Source organism: Anguilla anguilla, chromosome 5 (genome assembly GCF_013347855.1).
Source record: "Anguilla anguilla isolate fAngAng1 chromosome 5, fAngAng1.pri, whole genome shotgun sequence".
In the NCBI taxonomy this organism is placed as follows: domain Eukaryota; kingdom Metazoa; phylum Chordata; class Actinopteri; order Anguilliformes; family Anguillidae; genus Anguilla; species Anguilla anguilla.
The window spans coordinates 53,953,622-53,975,873 of record NC_049205.1 but is presented as its reverse complement, the minus strand read 5'-3'; the positions used below and the strand labels follow the sequence as shown (position 1 = coordinate 53,975,873).

Here is a 22,252-nt window from a genome sequence, read left to right as displayed (position 1 = left end):
GAGGGTTGACAACCTTGTTATCTTTGGCTAAAACGACCTAGAGAAGCAATGACAGACAATTTGGTGGCTCCGCCTAGTGGCAAAATACTGCAGCACAAACAGTAGCATAAATTGTGGTAAAGGGACCGTTCACTTTTTTCGGCATTATTTCAGTTTTAATGTATGTTTTTCTAGATGAGCCCAGGGAATTTATTAGATACTCGTTGGATTTGCAATGGCTAGTATAGGGGGCATTTGGAGGTTTATGGTCTAAAGCAAGAAAATACACTTAAAATAACTCCAAAGCAGCTTGTGGCAGTGACATTGTTTCACAAGGCTGTAAATGTGAGGACTCATTTTACAGCATTTATTCTATAAATTTTGTACTTTTTTTGAGTGCAGCAGGTGCGTGTTGCATGCACCATAGGAAACAGTTCCAAGCAAAACTGTGAGTAAACAATTTCTTCAAGAAAAATCTCTGGAGGCCATGTCACAGTACAAGCAGCTGTGGGGTTATTTTGACATTTATTTTCTTGCTGTATACTGCAAACCCACAAACACCCAAATATCAACCATTTTGAAACTTATCAAATATCAACTTCCTTTTTTGGAAGCAAATATGAAAACTGGAGAGTTTCCTGAGCACATAAGCTCGTGTTAAACAGCAGAAATGATGGCAATAAAACAGTTACTTGTTGCAAAGAAATTTTTATCTTATTTTCAAGTATTCAAATCTGTTAAATAAGTACAAGTGTTCTCATGATTTACACAGTGGACAACTTCAGCCTTGCATCTTCTTTAAATACTGTGTACTTAATCCAGCTACCCTTCTGCACACAAAGCTATATTGACAGAAGGCTAAGAAATATTCGTAATCAATCAATTGTAATTTCAACCAATGGATGGGGTACTCAAAAACACACATAGTACAAGTACACATGGGACTGCACATGGTGCACAATGAACATATCCAAGTGTAGCTGCTGGTGATATAAACAGTGCTCAGGAATAAATTGGCATTAATTATTCCCAATAATCCCTTCTCCAACAGTACAACTGTCAAGATCAATGGAATGATGAAGTGACTTTTTGGCTCAAGCTAATGCAGGTTCACATGTGGGGCATGTATTTTTACACTCATTTACAAACACCGTGCCAACCCCCCCCCCACCCCTCCCAAAGAGCACAAATCGTTAAACTCCAGCTCAGATTTGATATATTCCAGTTTCTTTAGACGGAGTATAATCTGACATACAACACCGCACAGAGCCTGACTAAACGTGTATTTTTCTTGCACATGTCATGACCTGTTTGTCCTTTTTTCTGCATGGAAATTTATCTGGAAGTGCATGTGACAACTAGGGTCTCTCCTTCTTATCAGCCAGTTTCCAGCATGTAATACAGCTGTGATATGGTGTTTGCCTTCAATAGCCACTCTAGCTGAATACATTTTAAGTAATTTGCTGTGATTTAGCAGTTAGTGATCAGAGAGGGCAGAGAATTTACTTTTCAGCACTGCTTTTAGCTGACAATGCAAAAAGGTGAAAATCCCCAGTTGACAAATCACCTAGTAAATAAACATGTATTCTTAAATGACTTCGGATTCCGAGTTCTGCTGAATAAAATGGATGCGTTAATAACCAAAAGCACTGCACCCGTAACCAACATGCAATGTTAAAACTGAATGCGTAGTTAATAATGAAGTGACTGAGATGATTCTGGTACTGGAGTCTGATGATTGTTAATTATTGCAAAACGTGTGGCTTGGAAGCTGTACGTCCATCTTGTGGCCGGAGGACTGAATCACAGGCTTTTAAAACCAGTCAGATCAGAGCCACAACAATGTCAGCTAATGACATTAATTAGCACCCCAATGACACAAACACCTGTTCTTCAGTCAAAGTGGAAGAGCTGAGCAGCACTAATTTAACCATCTGACATTGCAGCCAGTAGCAGCCTCTGTTGCCTATCTGTTTTCATTGAGTTTCTATAGTGTAAAAAGCAGAATTTTGTACTTGAGGTTACTGTACAATTCCAGCTCCCAGGGACAAACAACGAATACCTTCACCTTCAAAGCACCAATTACACAGCACCAACACCTGTCAGAGTTTCAGAAACACCTTTAAGATGACTCAAAGACTGCTGGTCTTTGAGGAAGTATTTTAAAATCAGGTCAACTTCTTCCATTTCTTGTGCTACTCCCTTCAGCATTTCAGGAGACAGAATTATATATGGATTGTATGTACACTATACATACACATATATACGTTGCTTATTGTGAACCCTTGGAGTTGACTGGTAAGAGATCTATGCTCCAAGTCTGAGAGGACGTAGGTAGCACAAGCACTAGGATTCCACATGATGACATCACTGAGTAAGTTACTGGCTCCTCCTTAATTTTTTTTTTGACAGAAAAGACTGGGCTAGCGACACAATTCAAAACTGTGAGCTGAGGCTGGAAAAAGTCCAATAAAATTCCAACTTGGGAAGGGTTCATATACTGTACACTTTCTACAATTATATGCATTATGAATACAGAAGTGCTATTATTAAAATTTACAGTAAAGTTCAATTATTTTACAGCCCCATTTCTCATCAGACTGGCTCATTACATGTAATCCAGTTCTGAAGTGGTCCCACTGCTGATTGGAAGGACAGCTCTATGTACAATAAGGGGCAGAGGGACTCATGCATTCAGCCGCAGTGATTGGTCCTCGCGTCTCCGTGAGGAGATGTCTATGTCTATGGAGTCTTTACCCACGATAAGCCGCAGCCTTTTCGGTGGCGGAAGCGGAATGAAATCGTCCTCAAACTCTTCGTCAAAGTAGTCGTCCTCTTCCTCGGAGGGGGCGTCCCCATTCGCCTGTGCCGCGATCTTGCAGTTCCCGTTGGCCGCCTCTGGGGGGAGCCCCGAGGGGGCGGCCTCGCCTGAGCCACCCTCCTCCCGCTTCACCTGGATCTTCACTTTGGCGGAGCTGCAGTTGGGGGAGGGGCTGAAGGCGGGGCTGAAGCCGTTGTTCAGTTTGGACATGTAGGAGCTGGCCTTGTCCCTGTCGTGCTCCTTGCTGAACTTGATGCTGATCTTGGCGGGGTTGAGCAGCTCGCCGTCGCCGGGCTCGTTGGCCCGGCCGCTGCTGCTGCTGCTGTCTCTACGGCGACGCAGCGTGAGCTTGGGGATTCCCGAGCTGTTCTCCAGGATCAGCTGCGCGTCGTAGCGCGTGATCTGCCTCTTCTTCTTGCCCTTTGACCTATCCCGAGTGGGCGGGGCGTCGCCGTTGCGGCCCTTACGCCAGTCGGCCACGCCCCCCAGGGCGAGCACCTTGCCGTAGGAGCCGGTCTCCTCCAGCTTTATGGGGCGTGGCGGCGGGGGGCGCCGGCCACCCGGGCAGCTGGGATCCAGGCCACACCCATTCAGCTGGAGCCCCTGCATCATGTACTCCCCAAAGTCCTCAGGCTCCGCCTTAACGATCACGCCCCCAGGCACCGCGCCCCCCGGCACCACCCCGTGACCGTCCACAGCATTGGGCTCTAGCTTAACGCAGGCGGCCTGCTGAGCGTTGAGCACGCTCTGGGCTGACCTGCGAGTTCTGTACGTGCACGTTAAGCCCTCGCTCAGAGGGTACTGATTGTGTTCCTTCGCCGCGTGCCGAGTCAGGCAGCCCCTCCCCTCCTCGCCCCGCCCGGCCCCCCTGGCGTCCCTCCCCCTCTTCGCCGGGACGGCCTTGCACAGCACCACTTTGGGTTCTCTCAGGCCCAGACGGGATGTGTCCGTTTTACAGCCTTTAAGCTCCGCCCACTGCCCCCGATTACGCAACTTCACTTTGGCGCGTGCCGGCTTGGCGGGTTTGGATCGGAGTCTCTTTGGTTCCCTGGAGCTACCCGAGTGACTCCGTTTAGGGGGTGAGGTAGATGTAGGAGTTCTGGACAGAGAGCGCCTCGTTACGCCTCTGCTCATCTTCTTCACTCGGTCAGCCGTCCTCTTCCTCGTAGCTAAAAGAGTAAAAATGCACAGAGAAGAACATCAAGCAATTTACTCTGAAGTAACGACTGGATCAGACATGGAACAATAAAAAGCATGCAAACGATGCGCCTCATAATGGCGAAGTGTCACGTTTATTCACACGCACAGGGCCTCTCTGATCTACTTTAAGATGCGTGAAGCGCGGCGCTCACATGAACGAGGGGGCTCCTGGGAGTCCGTGTCTGTGTGAGAGGCCACAGACTGGCTGTCGGAGCCGCGGCTGCCCTCTCCCAGCTTCTTCAGCCTGTTGAGCCGCCGGTCCGTCTCCCTCAGCCCGTACGCGCTGTTAATGACCGGAGCCGCCACAGGAAGCCCGGCTTTGGATTTGAAAGCCCCGGTTCCCCGTCTGAAAGTGATGAGGGTTCCTCATTAGAAATACGCACAAACCTCAGGTACCTGCTCTCCAGTTCTCAATCAAAGAGCTTTGCCACGGAACATGACAATCTATGTAAAAAATACCTTTCACAGGTGTAGCATTCACAGTATTCGTTGTTTTCCCCGAAGAACCCATCGCCATAGTAACAGGATATTTCCTCCCCTGGTTCTATGTCCCTCAGAACCTTCACACAGGCCGTGTCTCGACCCGTGGACACAAACTGGAAGACATAAGCAGACATATGCTTAATGCTTTTTCATGACTGCAAGTGCAGTGCATTGGGTCACATAATTATGCACTGGGTCTCTCAACTGTGAAATTAAAACTTAAAACTCACCTTACAATTTGGTCGGCAATCTAAAAACAAAAGGAAAAAAAAAGGTTACTGCATCACTGAAATGAAGTTTTAGTACTAAAAATTCTACACTGGCGAAAGACGGAAAACAGAACTGAGCAGAGAGTGTGAGGAGGTCGGTGCTGTAGCTGACTAAAAAAGCGGGCGTAGCGTGCTGGGCGTAGCGTGGTGGGCGTAGCGTGCTGGGTGTAGCGGTGTGTAGCAGGAGCATCGGTCAGTACCGTGATTGATGAAGGCGGCAGGCCCGAGCCACAGCTGGGCGCAGTTCTTGCGGGTGGAGTACATGACGCTGAAGTCGTTCTCTCCGTGCCGCAGGAGCATGGCCTCCTCGCTCTCCGACAGCTCGGCGATGCAGCCCACCAGGTACTCCATCTTGTCGTTCCTCTTCCTGCCGAACAGAAAGACAAGCGGCGCACTGTAACTCCACTGCAGGACATGACCCCTATGTTACTGGGCTGTGGCACGGATCGACAAGGCACTGTCCCATTCTAATCACGCTTCCAGGCCCAGAAAGGATTCTAGAGGGTGATTTTGGGCGTGATGCTACCCTATCGGCACAGAGCCTGGCACGACCATCAGCCATTCCTTTTTAAGTTCTATTCCAGTTAGATAGGTAGGTTTGGTGGTCACACCAAAAAAAATACAGTGTCACATGCTATCAAACCTGCAAACCAATAACTGTCTCTCATAATTCCCTATATCCAATACCTCTGTGGACAGGCTGAATTTTATAAATATACATAAGCTGGCTGACAGTAATTTTTCCTGACCTTGCACTTGAACAGCCCACATATATATAAAGTGCCATTTCTTCAAATACATGCAGGAATAGAGATGACTGCTTTTCGTCCCGACAGTAACTTTGCGTACCAACTCCTCTAATGTAGGTAGTTCACGAATACATGAATCTACGCTAAAACACACTGATATGGCTCGAACATTAATTGATACTGAATATGTTGAGCATTGACTGCCCACGGCCTGGGAAACCCAAACAGTGCCTAGAAGAATACTCCTGTCAAGATCCTCATTCAGAGAAATGCGCACTTCTGGGTCTTACCATTCTTTTGTTGCAACAATCTTGGCTCCGTTTTGCTCAGAAGAATACCGGTTACAAGGAAGAATCTCAAAACCACTATCAGTGGCAAACATTCGTAGATACACGAATACCTGCAAAACGAATAAATAATTCGAAATTGTGTTTCTACGCCAACATTCACTCATCCTGACAACAGCCCAATCATGTACATGCTATAAAAGTGACCTAAGTATACCAGGGGTCACATAGTGACATTTAATGACATTTCACATTTTGTTTGAAGTTCAGGCTTACATGCTCTTTGAAGAGTTTCTCCTGGGCCTTATTTTTGGTAAGGCAGTAGTGCCTGGCCCAGTCCCCTGAGACCAGTGCATGGAATGCCTTCTCCAAGTCATCATGCTTCTTGAAGCATTCGATCACATCTTTCAGTTCTTCCTGTTTTCCCTTAATGGATCGAAATCTGTGGAGACAGGTTCACACACTACTGTTCAATACACACTCCACTCTTCACACAAAGCCACTCTTCAGGAAACCTGTGAGGATATAGAATGTGCATCAGCCCAAACCTGGTGTTCATCTTGTGAGTCTGAAAGCCTAAGTAGGGGTCAAGGATGAGGCTGGTGGTGAGGTCATCATTCTCACACAGTTCCTTAGCGGTCATTCCTGACGAGGGGACATAGCGTCTCTCTGCCTCTAGGGGCGCTGCTGCATTGAACCCTGAAAACAGAACACAGCCTCAATCAGCCTGGACCCACTGCAGCTGTACACATTCAACCCCCACTCCACCTGAACACTGAACTCTACTTCAACACTACTCCAGCTGCACACCACCAAAGCTCAACCTGAACACCACCCACAGAGTTACATCCATAGCAAAATGTTGCAGCATATCTATTTTTAATTTGGGAAAAACACAGCCCTCCATACCCTTTCCAGCCTCCCAAATTGCCAAAAAAAACTACTTCAAGGGGTAAAAATAAACAAGGGGTAAGAATCCAAGGAAGTGCCATTGGTGCTAGCACTGCAGCAGGACACTCACGGCGGCTACTCCTGCGGCTGCTGGGGGAGGAGTTCTTGCTGTGGCGGAGGTTGGCCCGCTGAGAGTGCAGGGGCGGGTCCTGGGGTGGGGCCACACCCAGGGCCTGATCGCTGGAAAACCGGGTGCTGTGTCGCCTGCCATTTAACCCCATGTTCCTGGTCTCTCCCAGCCACTCCCCTGGTCCAGGTGCATCCAGGTGCTTTCGGGCCCTGTGCTGGAAGGGCCCTGCGGACTGAGGGGCGGGCAGGTGTGACTGCTGTGGACAGAATCAGACTTCACATAAGTGCACCTGAAACCCCTCATACACACACCTGAACTCATATCCTCACCTCTACTTTCCTCAACCCTTACCTCCACATCTCTGTCTCCTACACACACATGCAGGTTTGTACACAGGGGCACTACAAAGACACCCTGAGGAATTAACAATAATTCATTGCTCCAAAAATACTATGACCTCTTTCAACAGGTGAGGAAAATATAATAAATAATCAACTCCAAATTTGTTGAGACAAAGATCAAAATAAAACTGCTGATGAGCCCAAACAAGTTTAATACATGCTCGCAAACTATAGGACAGAAAAAATAACGCGTGTTTCACACTAGGGGGCGCGTGTCTTTGCATTGCTGGTAGGATATGGTTCGTATGGTGCAGGGTACCATGTCCATGGTGCCATTCCCGGTGTGACTACAGTTCAGTTGAGTGGAGTACAGTTTAGAACATTATCTAATGTTTAATCCATGGCCAAGACTACTTCCCAGCACTGTTTTCGCAAAAGAGACGGGCATGATGATTTTTAAATACACTGCCAAACATACAAAATAATGTACATTTTTCATGCTAGTATACAATAACAACAGAATACAGTACACAATGCCACGCCAAATATTTTCACGTTTTAGTTTCTGAATTTGAAACCGTTCGTTTTACTGTTAAGCAACATATGTTTAGTACGAAATCTCGTTTAACTCTGTTTTGTTGTTGGTAAAGTGCTGCCACCTGCTGATGCGCCATCTCCAGCAGAGTAACAGTTATCGGAGCTACACTTCAATAACGTTATTGCTGTAGCAGCGAACAAAATAAGACGAATCAGCTACTCTGAATTGGTCAAACTGGTCAAGAAATGCAGCTTCCAAAATGTAATTTAGCAATCAAGGTAGAAGCCCTGCGTTACTGATCACATGTGCCGTTTATAATACTTAAGAGCAAACCCTGGCTAGGGTATGCCTTTATTGCAAGACTAGCGAACGTTAGCTAGCCAGTAAGTAAGCATTTGGGTCAGGATTGAGTAAATGCCAGCCAGAACATTAAGTATCTTGTAAGACAGATCGCTAACTGTTATGCCTGACACTTAGCTACAAGTGACAACGATGAACACAATAATATAATGCCAGCTATACATTAACATCATCAGCCCTCTAGTGTGATACTTGGCTAGGCAGTGTACCATACAACAAAAGCTAAGCCATAGCAACACAGCTATGCTATCTAGTTAGCTATGGCCATCGAGAGAATTGTATCTAGCTAGCTATAATACCCATCGATTTAGTTGAGGAAACAGAATTAGCTAGAGAGCTATTTTCCACTGCATTCAAGCAAAGGCAGGACACTTAAGATATGTTTATGATATATGAATTACAAAGGCCAAAACCACAACTCGATTAGACTATCGCCGGCATCAGCTCATGCACTACAAACAGCAAAAGCTAACCAGCTAACAAGCTGGCCACCCTGCCAACAATTTTATCCGGAAAAAGTAGGAAACCAGGCTGTGATCTTCCCCACCTGGCGCAAAACCAAAATACTCACTGACAGCAACCTTTTCCCCAGGTTATGGATGATCCTTCCTAAGAACACGGGTAAACCAGCAAATCCATTCGGTAAAATATCGGTGGAAACAAAAATTCCCAGAAATTATCATTAAAATTCAATATGGCGGCCAATACGGGTGAGCAGAGAAGAGGCCGCAGCACTGCCAGTGACAAGAAATAGGCCCCGTCGATATTATTACTGTATGACGGCCACTGAGGTCCAAGCCCAGATTTAAAGGTGTTCAATCGCATACTGGTGTGATTCAGTGGACACTTTAGCGTTCGCGCCCTGATTGATGGCAAACAAGATATTATAATTGTTTTAAACCTGCTCGGAAGTATACCAAAGTAGTGCTGCATAAACAGACCATTGGCATTTTCCCTTTAAACCCTGTTCCTCTCAGGCACCGAAAGATTCCGCGACTGAGTGGGAACTTTAGTTCAACTAGCCTAATCTGTTGGTATAGCATAAATTCGCTCCACACCCTGGGAAAACTGGAATGCGTTTAATTATACAGGCTGGCGCATTACAAGTCTAGATAGCATTGATTAGGTTTGTCAAAATCAAAACGCACTGATATCCGAGGTCGCAGTCATAGTTAGATTAATTCACTAGTGCTGTTCTAATCAGTTTTCTGGTTGGTAACGAACAAAATTTGTTAACATTCATTTAATGATGTTCGTTATGTGTGCCAATTTGCTTGAACAGTTCGTGGATTTTACGCAGTTATTGAGAATTGTGGGCTATTATCATCCATACACTTGCCTCAGTAAAAACTCAAGTGCGTAGAAAATTACAAATGCATACATGAACATCACTGGACAACGGAGTAGCAGATGTTTTGCAAACTGAACAAAACACAGTCTTGTTAACATTACATTTCATTTATTTGGCAGACGCTTTTATCCAAAGCGACGTACAAAAAGTGCATTTCATGGTCATAGACAACTACTAAACACAGGTTCAATAAGATACAATACTTATGTGTTTTTACACTTGTTAAAAACACAATTACGCATCGTTTGACTTTATGATGCTGAGGGGATAGTGTTTCACTTATTTTTACTTAGCAGGTCAGGAGCTCGGTTTTTCTGCACTCATTGGTCTGCATGTAAATCCCTACATTGAGTGCAAACCATTATATTCTGATCATTTAAAACAAACTTCACGTCTCAGCACAAATACCGCACTTTTTCGCCTGACTACAAAACGGTTTCAAGACAGTTTGTCATTACGATGCACTCTAGTAAACCAGTAGCGAATTACTTCTGTTTGTGCTCTGGTTTCTCATCTGTATTTGCAACTAGGCTGACATGAACTTGAGAAAAACCAAATGCAGATGTGGACCAGAAAGACCAGCTGTTTCTGCATGTCATGACAACTCCTGGTCTTTATATAATTAGCCCTAACATTCACACAATCTTACATTTTAGCCACACTTGTAGACAAGCGCACAAAAGACAGCTGAAGATGGTTCTTGTTTCCCTATATGAAACGTGTAGGCTACTGCGATAATCCAGTGGTGCAAACTCAGTCCTAGGTAAGTCAATAGGCTTCTAATTGGTGAAAGTGTGGACACATAGCCACTGGAACTAACCATTTGGTAGATAAGGAAGAAATCAAAGACATGATAACGAGTGTAAATTGTAAATTGTGTTTAGCCTATAGGTTTATGGAGAAATTATCAAATAACAAACGTGTATTCAGCAATCTAATTGGCAGCCTATTGATTAACCTCACTCTAATTTGATCAGTTAAAATTTTTGATACCTCTTTTTATATCATTGTAATATCAAAATAGGCGCAATGTGAACGTGGAATTTTTATTCTTCTTGAAATGCATTGCAGTTTCTTCCATAATGTGGTTAAACAATGACATTATGTAAGAAAAGATGTAAAGAGGGTAAACAATCCTTGTAAACATGAAAAGCACCTAATTCAGAAAGAATTTACCACTTGCTAAAATTCTGGGATTGCAACTGTGGTTGAAACTAAAACTAGCATACACAGGTGATACCCAAGACTGAGATTGGGAACCACTGATCTAATCTACAAGTGAACCAGTGTTGGTGTATACAACCAATTAGCTCATTTGGCCAGGGTAAATGGTGGAGACAAAAACCTGCATACACTGTCCCTCCAGGCCCAGAAATGCCCAGCCCTGTTCTAATGAATGCAAATGCCCCTGGCTTTTTTCATGGCATGTAGATTCTTGCACAGTCTTGGAGTTTATTTCAAACCACAGTTATCTCAGCGTGTTGTGGGGAAAAAATAGATTCTGCTTCATGGTAATATCACAGCCTATAGTCTTAAGTGAGATGATTTTTTGTAGCTATCACCCATATTTGCAGGACATTGCGCCTTGCTACCTTAGCCTCTTTTCCACTGTAGGGCCGAAAGGTTACCAGGGGCGCTCCGTGCCATACCGTGCTGCTCAGGACTCATGGGAACGGTTACCGTTTCTGTTTCCATCTGTCCTGCTGTTAAAACCAGGAGTAAGAAGTATCTAAGAAAAACTAGTGACAACAGCAAGTGACGCAGTGGATCAGCGCCCAGTCACAAAACTGACGTAAATGTGAAACCAATCAGTGAATACCTACGTCATTGAGCCCGCCCACCCGAACGGTTTTGCTGCGCTGAGCACGGTTGCCTAACCGTGCGGAGAAAATCGTGCTGGGCACAGTTTGTAAGTGTTCCACCATGGAACCATTGGAACCGTTCCTCTCCGTGCTCAGGACCATTCGGCCCTACAGTGGAAAAGAGGCTATTGTAAACACCATGAAACACACTGTATTCCATTTAAAACTATGCGAGACTCTTTCATTTATTTGTATTTCATGGTAAAGGAAAAATGACTATTTATGCCAATGTGTTCTTTTGAGCTAGAATGTATGTGTGTTTGCATGTGTGTATGTGTTTGCATGTCTGTCTCTAGATATAATTATCTTATGGTCCATGCATTTATATACATTACTATTATTGGTTACTCATAACAAACACAGTACAAAAATAAATGTTATGACAACAAAACATGTTTCCAGTGTGCAAAAATGCCAAGTTATGCATACAAAGTGCTGTCTATTAGTCTTTAATTAAAACTTGCAAAATCTTGTCCTGTCATTAAAAATATTGATATCAAGATGAGGCCAAGTTACAACAAACAATATTGACTATCTTAGCTCACACAAATTAAACAAGCTATATTCCAAAGCAATTCTTACCAATGTTTCCTAAATTATTTAATGTAACAGCAGATTGCAAGTTTTATTTAATGACTTATAGACAATGCTCTGCCTGTGTGACCACGTTATATATAGCACCGTTTTGTGCAGTTTTTATCATAGCTCTTCCATCCTTTGGCCTGGAATAAAAATGTAGTGTCTATACATTCAGTGAATTTGGCTGAATAAGATTTATACAGTTATTTGATTTCAGACTGTTTGTTTTCCATAAAAATGAAATATTGAATTCCTCAAAAATGATCTCCGAGACCAGTCGGCCAATCCATGATACATAGGATTCTGACCCTTTGGAGTATGCTGATGAAAACATGTCAAAATATTTTTTGCATTCCAGCGCAGTCGGCTACAACACGCTTTCAGACTTTCTGGGTAAAAATGACTTGATGTGTAACCTCTGAATAACGCCTGGATTGGGATGGCAGGTATGCCGCATGTAAGATTTATGTTTGTCTGAAGTCCTCAAAGCATAGAATACAAATAGTTGTGCTCTATAGTGCCATCATCAGATGAAGCATGTATTTTATTTTTGACTCAAACTCCTCAAGTACTTGGCCTACATTCAATCCTTCCATTCATCAGTCAGGTGTTTATTATTATTATTATTATTATTATTATTATTATTATTATTATTATCGCCATCATCATGCCGGTGTCATTATAACATAACCATTGTGCGTATGGATTGTGTAGGCAAATTTCAAGTGTGAAGCGTGTGTTTAATAATATGCGTTCAATAATAAAACTTTCTTTTATCAGAACCGTCATTTCCTGTATTAATTTATCCCGATTTATGCCACGCGAGCTACTCAACCGCGAGCTCAACGAATAGCGGCCTGTATACAGCCCAACGTTATATCCGTTCCACTCTGCAAACTTCGCCCATTGTTTCCTGTGTTAAATGATAAGAACCCCGTGTTCCGCCAGTAGCTGTGAAGGCATGTGTGATGACGTTACACAGGCAGGATCTTAAACGTCGGGGATGAAACTTTATCCAGGGCTACTGAGCAGTAATGAAAATAGGAATTACATTAAAAAACCGTTCTAGATGGTTTGTGTGAAAACATAAATAGTGACTAGATATCGACCTTCCAAGCTGTAACTAGCTGCTGAACAGTTATCTGCATGACGATTGGGCATAACAATCATCAACAGCGCCATTGCCTTTTTGCAATAGCTAGCTAGCTAGCTATTTATCGTCTCCGGTAAGTAGATAACATAACAGTCTACAGTTTTGACTGTTTACAAGTTTTCAGAATATTTAATCCTTAGTAGAAAATAGCAACATTGTGCCGACTTACGCGTAGCCTAATGGGGTTTTGATGTATGATCTGGACTAGAAGGTCCAGCGCATCGAGTTATGATCTCTTCGCTAGCTAGCCACGTTACTAGCTAACATTACATTAAACCCACGACGCGTGCAAGGTTGTCCGTAGCGTTAACCAACAATCTAATATCCACCCACACCTTTGATCAAAGCATACAAGCTGTACATAATTTCCGAATTTGCTTTTGCTTGCTTGCAGGAATTCTCGCTAACCAAGTTACTTGTCAGATTTGAATCTGCAAATATTTTCCCCTGTGTTCCTTATTTAATTACCCAGCTCTTCCAGTATCTTCTATATTAATTTAGCACGTTTACTAATAATATCAATGCCGCACCTTGCACTGTTAGTGTCTTGCGCATAGTTCAAGTTTTTTAAAAGCGATCATTTCGCGTGCAGTAAGGTTAACAGTACAATACTCGTGTTAACGTTACATCACCGGCATTTGACTGTATATGTGTAACTTTTCGTACCTGTGTAATGTAAGGCTGCAGTTTATCTAATCTAATCTTGTAATAGCGCTCACTTGGCCTGTGAGGGAGATGTTTTGCCCAGATGATAATGGTGACTGCCTGACTATCACCTCTTGCCTTTGTGCTTAATTAACCATACTTCACTACCACTTACAGAAGTTTTAGAAATGGAATTTGCCTGTATTCAAGCCAAGGTGCGAGCGGCTCTGTTCTGATTGATAACATCGTGGTTTGGACTATGAGTAGGGAGAGCTGTTGTTCAATAGAAGCAAGGCTAGAGATTGTATCGATGGTGGATAGTCACCTGAGTCCTGGTTTTACACTTGAGATTGAATGTTTAGCTTGAGGGCAGGACACAGTGACCTCTGTTTACTATTAAACAGGATCTATATTTCCATGTTCAAACATGAAGGGAAAGGGTTATACAAGATATTAGATGGTCTTGGGGAAACATTTGAAAAGCAGAAGTTGTAATTGCTGTATATATATATATTATATCTTGATAAAAAGTGGTATCTGGTGGTCCTTTTCATGAAAACTTGGAAACCATGTGACTTTTGGAATCTGTTAGGACTGATGTAGGAAAAAGGAATGTTTGAGAATGCAGACTAACAGTGGTAGGACAGAGGTATTTGAGAGCACGGAGCTGGTTGAGTGTCACAAATTGCAAATGGGCAGCAGGCAGTAGCCGTGAAGGTCCCTGACATTACTCATTGTTCCTCTCTGCTCTGCTGATTGGCTGTCTGTCCAGAGGCTGTGGGACTGTGGGACCGTGCCATTTGTGCACAGATCTGTTCTCTGCATGCAGTGGGTGTAAAATGAAAGGCTGGAGTGGGCCGGGTCTGTTAGCAGCACCAGCGCTGCAGGCCTCAGTGCTGTATGTGTAGAGCTGAGGGATGTGTAATGTGTGATTAGCTATAACATTGATCTGTGCTGTTGAAAGGGAAAGCACATGGGCTGTGCTATTATCATGATAGACCTGTGAGGCAAATTCTGCTTCAGTGTCCGTGTGCTGCACTGTTTTGCTGTACTCATGACTAATCATATGAGTACAGATCCATATTTATATAAGTGCTAGTGTGTGCTTTTCGCATTGTACACATTACGCCATCTCTCAGAGAGTGAGCAGGTACTGTCGTAACTGTCGTCTAGAGCTTGTGGGATAAATCATTTTGGGAAGTACTAGGCATATGGGCGGTACAGTAGCCTCTCTTGTCAGGGTACTCTACCAGCACCCGGGGAAAAGCAGTACAATTCAGAGCTATAATCCTACCCACTTTTTGGTTGTAGCCATTATTTTTGACTATCACATTCATTTAGTGAAGGCAGGTGTAAGGGAAAGGTGGTTAGTCCAACTGGGTGGTTTGAATATAAACAGATGTAGGAAGGCTGGTGAACTGTGAGATGTGTGTGTGTGTGTGTGTGTGTCAAATATGTCCCACTTCCATGCACTGCCCTCTGACCAGTGTCTCAGCTGGAACTACCCTGCAGTATCTTTCTCTGCTACAGTGCTTTTGGTCCCTCATATTAGTGTGAGAGTGTCTTCAGATCTCAAGATCTGACTGGGCTCTGTGGCCTGGAAATTCTTATGTGGTGGAACACATATTGATATTTGACTGAGCCTGCTCAGCTTTCTTGTGGTTATGGACATGGAGAGTTTACTGTCTTGTTCACTGACACAGTGTAACCATAGTCTTTTCAGTTTAGGTCAAGTGTACAAAATGAGTTGTGAGAATTAAGCTATGTTTCCTTCAGCACACTGTATTTTATTGTGGGATAACAACCACAGACTAAAAATGCACACAACCCACTCTTCAGCCTACAGAGGATACACTGTCCTACTCAGCTCTTTTGTCTGCATTGTAAAAGGCTATGCGGTACAATATCAAAATTCCATGCCAAATAAGGATTCATTCGAGGAATACCCCTCTACTCATGTTAAAGACTTAAAATCTGAACATTAAACCAGTTGTTTCAATACAATAGCTCCTATTTAATAAATAATTTATAATTTAATAAATAATGTATTTATTTAGTTATTTATAATAATATTATTAATGATAATGATGTATTTATACAAAATAATTACATTGCAATAATTACATTAATCGGCATATTAAATTAATTTTGTTTGTCTCAGCATTGGGTAACATGCCTTGTGGATAGTGATGGAAATGTAGGCCACTCCGCATAATTATTGGACAAAAAAAGAGGTGAGTGAGTGCGAGTAGGTGAGTGTTCTGCTCTACGTGCAGTACAGATAACGTTGTGTTACTGGAGGGGTAACCCATATAGATTACAGGGGCTATCGACAGTCAAAGTCCCAGGTGGGGGCCTGTGCTGCCTTCACTTGTGTCAAACTCTCCTAGACAGTCACTATATGTGCCATTATCCCCCAGAAATCATCCACCATGTCTGCAGTTGTCCTTCACAAATCTTTCACCATATCTGTGCAGTTCTCCCCCAGAAACTATTCACTATGTTTGTACCGTTCTCCCCTAGCAACCATTCACCATATCTGTTCTAGTCCTCTTGAGTAACCATTCACTTTGTCTCCACCTCAAAAATGTTTTTGGCAAGCATAACGCAGATTTTTCTTTTTAGTGCAAATTAGGCTAAGCCTGGGCATTGAGGCCCAAGGTGCAGGGTGAATGAATCATCACAAGCAACTGTTAATTTTCCTCCCCAGGTGTGCAGCTGTGATGGTCATGTTAACCTAGCCCTCAGCGCCACCTCTTCCCGCCTGGTCCCTCGGTGTGTCCTGCCCTGTTGCCATGACGTGGTGCGCCCTCACTGCCACGTCCAGCCTGTTGCTACTGTTTGTGGTGCCCTCCCTCTGCAGCCATACAGGGGAGTTCCCCAGCCTGGTGGCCAACCTGACCCTGGACAAAGAGGCAGCATGTGTCTCTGCATGTGAGTCTGGCCAGCCACTGCCCCAAAAGGCTGTCTAACATGTTTTTATATTGATACAGAAAAGGCTATGCTCAATCTCTGTGGTATATACATATTTATCCTTTCAAATTTCAAGAATATAGGCTAAATTTCCAAGGCACGGAAATTAGCACAACCTTATTCATGGGTGACAGATACAATGTGTCCACTTTAATATTATATTTTTTAGGAATTTAATATTAATTTCTTACAAATATCAAATATGCAGGGCCTGGTAAATGTATTCAGACCTTTCCACAGTTTTCGCATTTTACGGCATAGCCTGAAATTAAGACATGCTCCTCACTTTCAAAGCAACTGTGATACAAATGTTTTGGGAATGGGGCTTATTTGGAACTTTGAAATGCTAGTAATGAAAATGGCAAAATACATACATTTTAGCTATTTTAATCTTATTTTTTGAATGGTTGCTTGCATTACTGTAGCCTTATTTTTTTTAATCAGGCTTCTCTCAATTTTAAGGCACACATCAGGAAAAGAGCACACAAAATATAATGGCCATTTAATATTCATCTGAACATTAATCATTAGGAAGCAGGTAGGCATATCGTGCCACCTGGACAACGCTTGGATTCGACTGTTCTTCAAAATGGAGTAGGCAAGGATAAAACAGGTTATGCTAACAGTGCCTTTGAACAAGCAACATAGTTCAATAGCCAAGATGACTTTCCAGACGTCTGGAGGACATTGACATGCACGAATATGCACAGCACTTTTTCGGTATGTTCGGTTCCTTTGTGAAGTGCCTGACATACTGGAGTATGTATGAATATAAGTATGAATATCAGAAAATTAACATTTTGGATATAAGTGTCAAGTTGATCTTATGCAGTCTCATATTTTGCAAATAACTGTCTCCATTTTCTAAATGCAGTTTGTTTTTGCTTCATAGGTAAAGTCTTTCCAGACTGTGATTTGAAGGCCTTTGAAGAAGAGAAGAAAATGTGCTATTTTTTCAAGTGTCCCAATGGCACTGACTGCCAAACTTTCTCTGTGGACGAGCTTCTCAAAAGCCAAGGTATGTGTAGATCAAAAATCTGCAGCATGCCTCTAAAGGATTAATTATTGACTGTTATGTGCATACTCAAAATGATATTACGCCTCAGTAACAACCATAGAGCTACAGTAGATGAGTAGCATTTTGTTTTTACATTATGTTTTTATGTTACATTTTTTTTTTCAGGAACTGGTGACCATGTTGCCCCAGAAAACTCTCAATTGCCCTTGTCTCCAAGTGCTTCTGTTCCTGCTGCCATTGATGACTTGTTGCCCCAAGAGCACCAGTCAAACTCGTCATTGCCCATCCACCCTAACAGCAGCAACACAGATTTAATGCTCGACAAGGGTACAAAGAATAGCACTTTGCCTCCAAGCAGCACGACTTTATACTCCCCGTCCCTGTCATCCACTGGAGACACCTTGGGGCAGGGACCCGCACCTGTGGCTACAGCTGTTGATAGTACACCTTCACCATTTCAGCCCACAGGTGAGGCCGCTCCCACAAATCTCACTACCATTACCAGCAAACCTGCTACCATCAACATCACTACAACCATGACTACCATGCGTACAAATAAGTCTGACAGTGCGGCAGTTACGCCAACGACCCAAATCTCACTGAATAAAACCTCTGCAACAAAACTTACCACCACAAACGCTGCAAATCTGACAACCACAGCCGTGGCAACAACCGCAAAGACGACAACCACGTCGGCGTCAACGACCACGGCCATCATGACAACAACACCAACAGCCGCAATCTCCAAAACGCCACCGGCTACCACCTCAACTACGGCCATGGCGAAGGAGACGCCATCGCTGACCACAGTGAATGTCCGTAGCACCCCTGCCTCCTCGCTGAGTGCCCCAGAGCCAGTCACCAGCCCGCCCAGGACTACTCCAGGAAAGGAGGGAGGAAACGGTAAAAAAGCCATTCTAGACGTCGCTGCTGGCCCTCTGACCCGGCAGCTGGTGGACACCAGCTCATTACTGGCCGTGCTCCTGTTCGGTCTGATCTTCTTCCTAGTCACCGTGGCCCTTTTCCTCACGCAGGCCTATGACAGTTACAAGAAGAGAGACTACACCCAAGTGGACTACCTGATCAACGGAATGTATTCAGATTCAGGCGTCTAATGGCTAAAGCTGGGAGAGTTGGTGTTTACATTCCAAAAATTTCATTTTATATTAATTTGTCTTGCTTTTTTCTTTCTTTTTTGCTTTTTTGGAAAGGAGTTTAGAAACTGCTTAAGGTTTGAATGGTGACACACAAATATGTTTCCACACAGACGTCACAGTAATAGACAGGTGCGATCTTCTGATTTTGGTTATTTGAACATGTTTGGGGTTTGCATTTTCCTATGGTTTTGATAATCACCCAGCATTTCCTATGCAGGCATTGTGCACTTGCTGTCCATCTATGATGCTGCTGTTCAGTTTGCTGTGGCACACGTAGTACCCAACAGCTCCACTAATTTGGATAGTTCTGTTTTTTTTTTGTTTTTGTTTTTTTGTTTTTTTTTTAAGAATGAGAGCTTCTCAGCACTGCAGAGCTGCTGTTGAGAATTCCTGTCCAAGTTTTGATTGTTAACATTTCTATTCAAAATTTGAGTGAACACAGGCCGGTTCTGCAATGCTATGGGAAGGGAATAGTACTGTTGTATAAATTGGGCTTGATAAAATGAAGTGCCAACTGATTGAATAATATTTAACTTGAATAAACTTTAAGGTCATTAAGCTCTTTAATTCTTGTCAAAAATACACAGTGAAAAATGCAAGCCCTAAATATGTACCGGATGTTCATACACCAACCTGTTTCACTGTATCTGGGCCATGCTATGTAGGCGGAGTGTTGAGTGTGTGTTTGTGCGTGCGTGCGTGTGCGCACATGCATGCTCTCTTATGTAGCTGATGCATCTTCATCCGCAAAGCCGTGAGTACTGAGTCTTAAATTTCAGTATTTGCTAACCATTAAACATAGAGAGGTACAGTTTGCTTATGAAGTGAATAACTCATTTTACTTCATTTTATGTGTGTGTGTGCATGTGTGCATGTGTGCGTGTGTGTGCGTGCGTGCGTGCACGCGTGCATGTGTGTGTGTGCACGTGCGTGCGTGCACGTTAAAGCAAGATTATTTCGCGTTTTGTAAACATGTCTCAACATTTTATTTCCTGAGTTCATTATGCAAGACTTAATTAATAATGCCTTTCCCTACAATTATCACCAGCCCCCTGGTCCCCAACACATTTTTTATTTTTTATTCCATTTAATGGGTTAAGAATGAATGCCAAAATAATATCCAGAACTCTGGAGCACATCCTTATGAAGCCAAGGGAATCACACAGCCATTATGAAGTGCATTCAAGCAGCAAGGAAGTTAAAGAAACTTTCTAATGTTTTGGAGCTGCCAAAGAATAGCACAAATCAGATTGTTTATGTGCCAATTTCTGTCTGTATAGTCTAATAATGCACTATTAAAAAATGAAACGGGTTTTGCAATAATAAAAGCAGGCTATGCTTTTCATAATTTCATTTAACCAAGAAATGTCTTTTTTAATTTACACAACAAATACAATGTGTGTGAGACAACACGTTTACAGATTAGTCCTGTATGTGTAGTACCCTCTAATGAGGACAGCTCATCCTTTTTCATAATAATCATTGTTTGTGATGTATCTCCACAAACTGTATAGATGTACTATTAATGTGTACAGTACAGTTGATTAGCAAAATGTACATCACATTAATATCGGAAAGAAAGCCTGCACTTAGAGTGTAGTGATAAGACCCTGGGAACATGATAAAGACACACTTCCTGTTTTGAGAAAATGTAATGTTAGCTAATTGGCAAAGAAGTGGATAAATGCTTTTGGAGCAGGTGGGTTTTGTTGTTTGAGAGGGAGAAAAATATAAGGTGTTAAGAGTTGGCTGTAGGGAATAGGCAGAAGGGCTACTTTCATTTGGGAAAGAAGGGAAAAAATATGAACCGAAAAAACAAACTGGACAGATGAGCACATAGCTGTATAAGGGTGTATGTTGTTTTTACACCACAGCTACCTGTCCTGCCGTTTACTTATAAACGTAATCTCAAACCATTTCTTACAAATCTCAAATCTTCTTCTGCTTAGCCAAAGGTGCTACAGCCAACAGCTGAAAAAACTAAACCCAAATAAGATTTAAACTGTCACAGTTAAGTCAGTAGCCCTTCAACTGCATTGCATTACTGCAAGTTACAGGCGTGTGTCTTTGACGCCTATTTCATTGTAATGTTTTGTTTTCCCTTAGGCATTTATGCAATAAACTGCTCTGCAGCATGTACATGTAGTAACTGACTGTAGAACACTTTCTATAACTTTATGGGAAGGTCAGATGGAGGAATTCATATTCAGGACATTAGACCAAAATATTGTGTATCATGAAACTGGTAAACTGTGTTATGAGCAAAGTTCAATTGTTGAAACCCATATTTTGTTGTCTTAAGACAAAATAATCTTTCAGACTGTACAATGCCATGAAAAGAAAATTCTCCCCTTCCTGATTTCCTTTATTGTTGCATATTTGTCACATTGGCAATGGCTGAACGTCTTTGGACTGGGGTTGGGTATTGTTTGAAAATTTTCAATACCGATACCAAAACCGATACCTTTAATTCGATACAATACCTCCACGATACTTTTTTCGATACTTTATATTATGAAAACCTTATCGGATTATCGGCCAACTACTTTTCTATAAATGATTATACAGCGAGCACCATAATTCATTGGACAGTGACACATTGTGTTATTTTGGTTCTGTACTCTAGCACTTTGAAATAGAAAGGATACAATGACAATGAGGTCAACGTGCAGACTGGCAGCTTTAATGTGGGAGCATTTTCATACATATCAGATGATCATATATGCATAACACATATTTTTAAATATTTGCCATCTACGTGGTTACTAATGTTTAAGTCGCCTGTATACAACTACGCCGGTAGTGATTAGCTGGCTGCGATAGCGTTAACGTCGTCTACCGTAAAGTATCGAAATTTGGCACCGTTTTTTCCAAAATAATTTGATACTCGGTAGGACCGACATAATTCGGTCCGTGCCAAATGGCACCGTTTTTTGATACCCAACGCTACTGATATTACATTTTGTCTAAAGATCTGAAACCATTTACTGTGACAAATGTACAATACTAGAGGGAATCAGGAAGGGGCTAATAGCTTTTCACGGCACTGCATGTGTAACAGCAAAGTAAGTCATTCTGGAAATGGTCATGGAAAAATGACCTCTGTGGATGCAGTGTGTTTCTGTAGAGGACATAAACTATATGATGTGTGAGGTTTTATGTCACTTGGAAAAGACAACAGCCACTACAGCTGTAAAACCAGCAGTGACTGTGAGGGTTTGAGGACACGTGTGTGGGCCATTTGTCTACATGTATGACACACAAAGGAGTACTCGTGAAATAAAACAAATCAAGGTTATAAATACAAGCATGAGTAAAGTGTTCATGTGAACTCATCCTTACCAGTACCGTCTGACTGTACTGGCCACAATAATGGTATTTAATTGTTAAGAGTTCAGTCAAGTAATCACTTGGTGTCTTTTTGGCTGGACCGCAACAGCGGGGCCAACTCTACAAACAGGAACGA

General features: G+C 42.7%; 2 protein-coding genes across 5 annotated transcripts; one reads left to right on the top strand and one right to left on the bottom strand.

The window, feature by feature from the left end:
- Window positions 1-670: 670 nt before the first annotated feature.
- Window positions 671-8,791, bottom strand: LOC118228085 (histone-lysine N-methyltransferase KMT5B-B-like). 2 transcript variants are annotated; one of them, XM_035419341.1, is made up of 10 exons: window positions 8,620-8,791; window positions 6,810-7,062; window positions 6,337-6,487; window positions 6,065-6,230; window positions 5,792-5,901; window positions 4,953-5,119; window positions 4,714-4,733; window positions 4,460-4,596; window positions 4,153-4,346; window positions 671-3,969 (listed from the first exon to the last, which is right to left on the bottom strand). In XM_035419341.1, exons 2-10 carry the CDS (start codon window positions 6,958-6,960, stop codon window positions 2,666-2,668), a joined length of 2,400 nt encoding a protein of 799 aa, XP_035275232.1. In that variant the 5' UTR covers window positions 6,961-7,062; window positions 8,620-8,791; the 3' UTR covers window positions 671-2,665. The 2 variants fall into 2 exon arrangements, with proteins under 2 accessions (XP_035275232.1, XP_035275230.1); XM_035419339.1 differs by having other exon boundaries at window positions 6,810-7,065; window positions 8,620-8,790.
- Window positions 8,792-12,763: 3,972 nt separating this feature from the next.
- On the top strand, window positions 12,764-22,093 carry LOC118227897 (uncharacterized protein C11orf24 homolog). 3 transcript variants are annotated; one of them, XM_035418929.1, is made up of 5 exons: window positions 12,764-13,066; window positions 15,800-15,872; window positions 16,349-16,572; window positions 17,504-17,629; window positions 17,795-22,093. In XM_035418929.1, the coding sequence occupies exons 3-5, from the start codon at window positions 16,434-16,436 to the stop codon at window positions 18,742-18,744; spliced, it is 1,215 nt and encodes a 404-aa protein (XP_035274820.1). In that variant the 5' UTR covers window positions 12,764-13,066; window positions 15,800-15,872; window positions 16,349-16,433; the 3' UTR covers window positions 18,745-22,093. The 3 variants fall into 3 exon arrangements, with proteins under 3 accessions (XP_035274820.1, XP_035274818.1, XP_035274819.1); XM_035418927.1 differs by lacking the exon at window positions 15,800-15,872; XM_035418928.1 differs by lacking the exons at window positions 12,764-13,066; window positions 15,800-15,872 and having other exon boundaries at window positions 15,883-16,572.
- The last annotated feature ends 159 nt before the right edge of the window (window positions 22,094-22,252 follow it).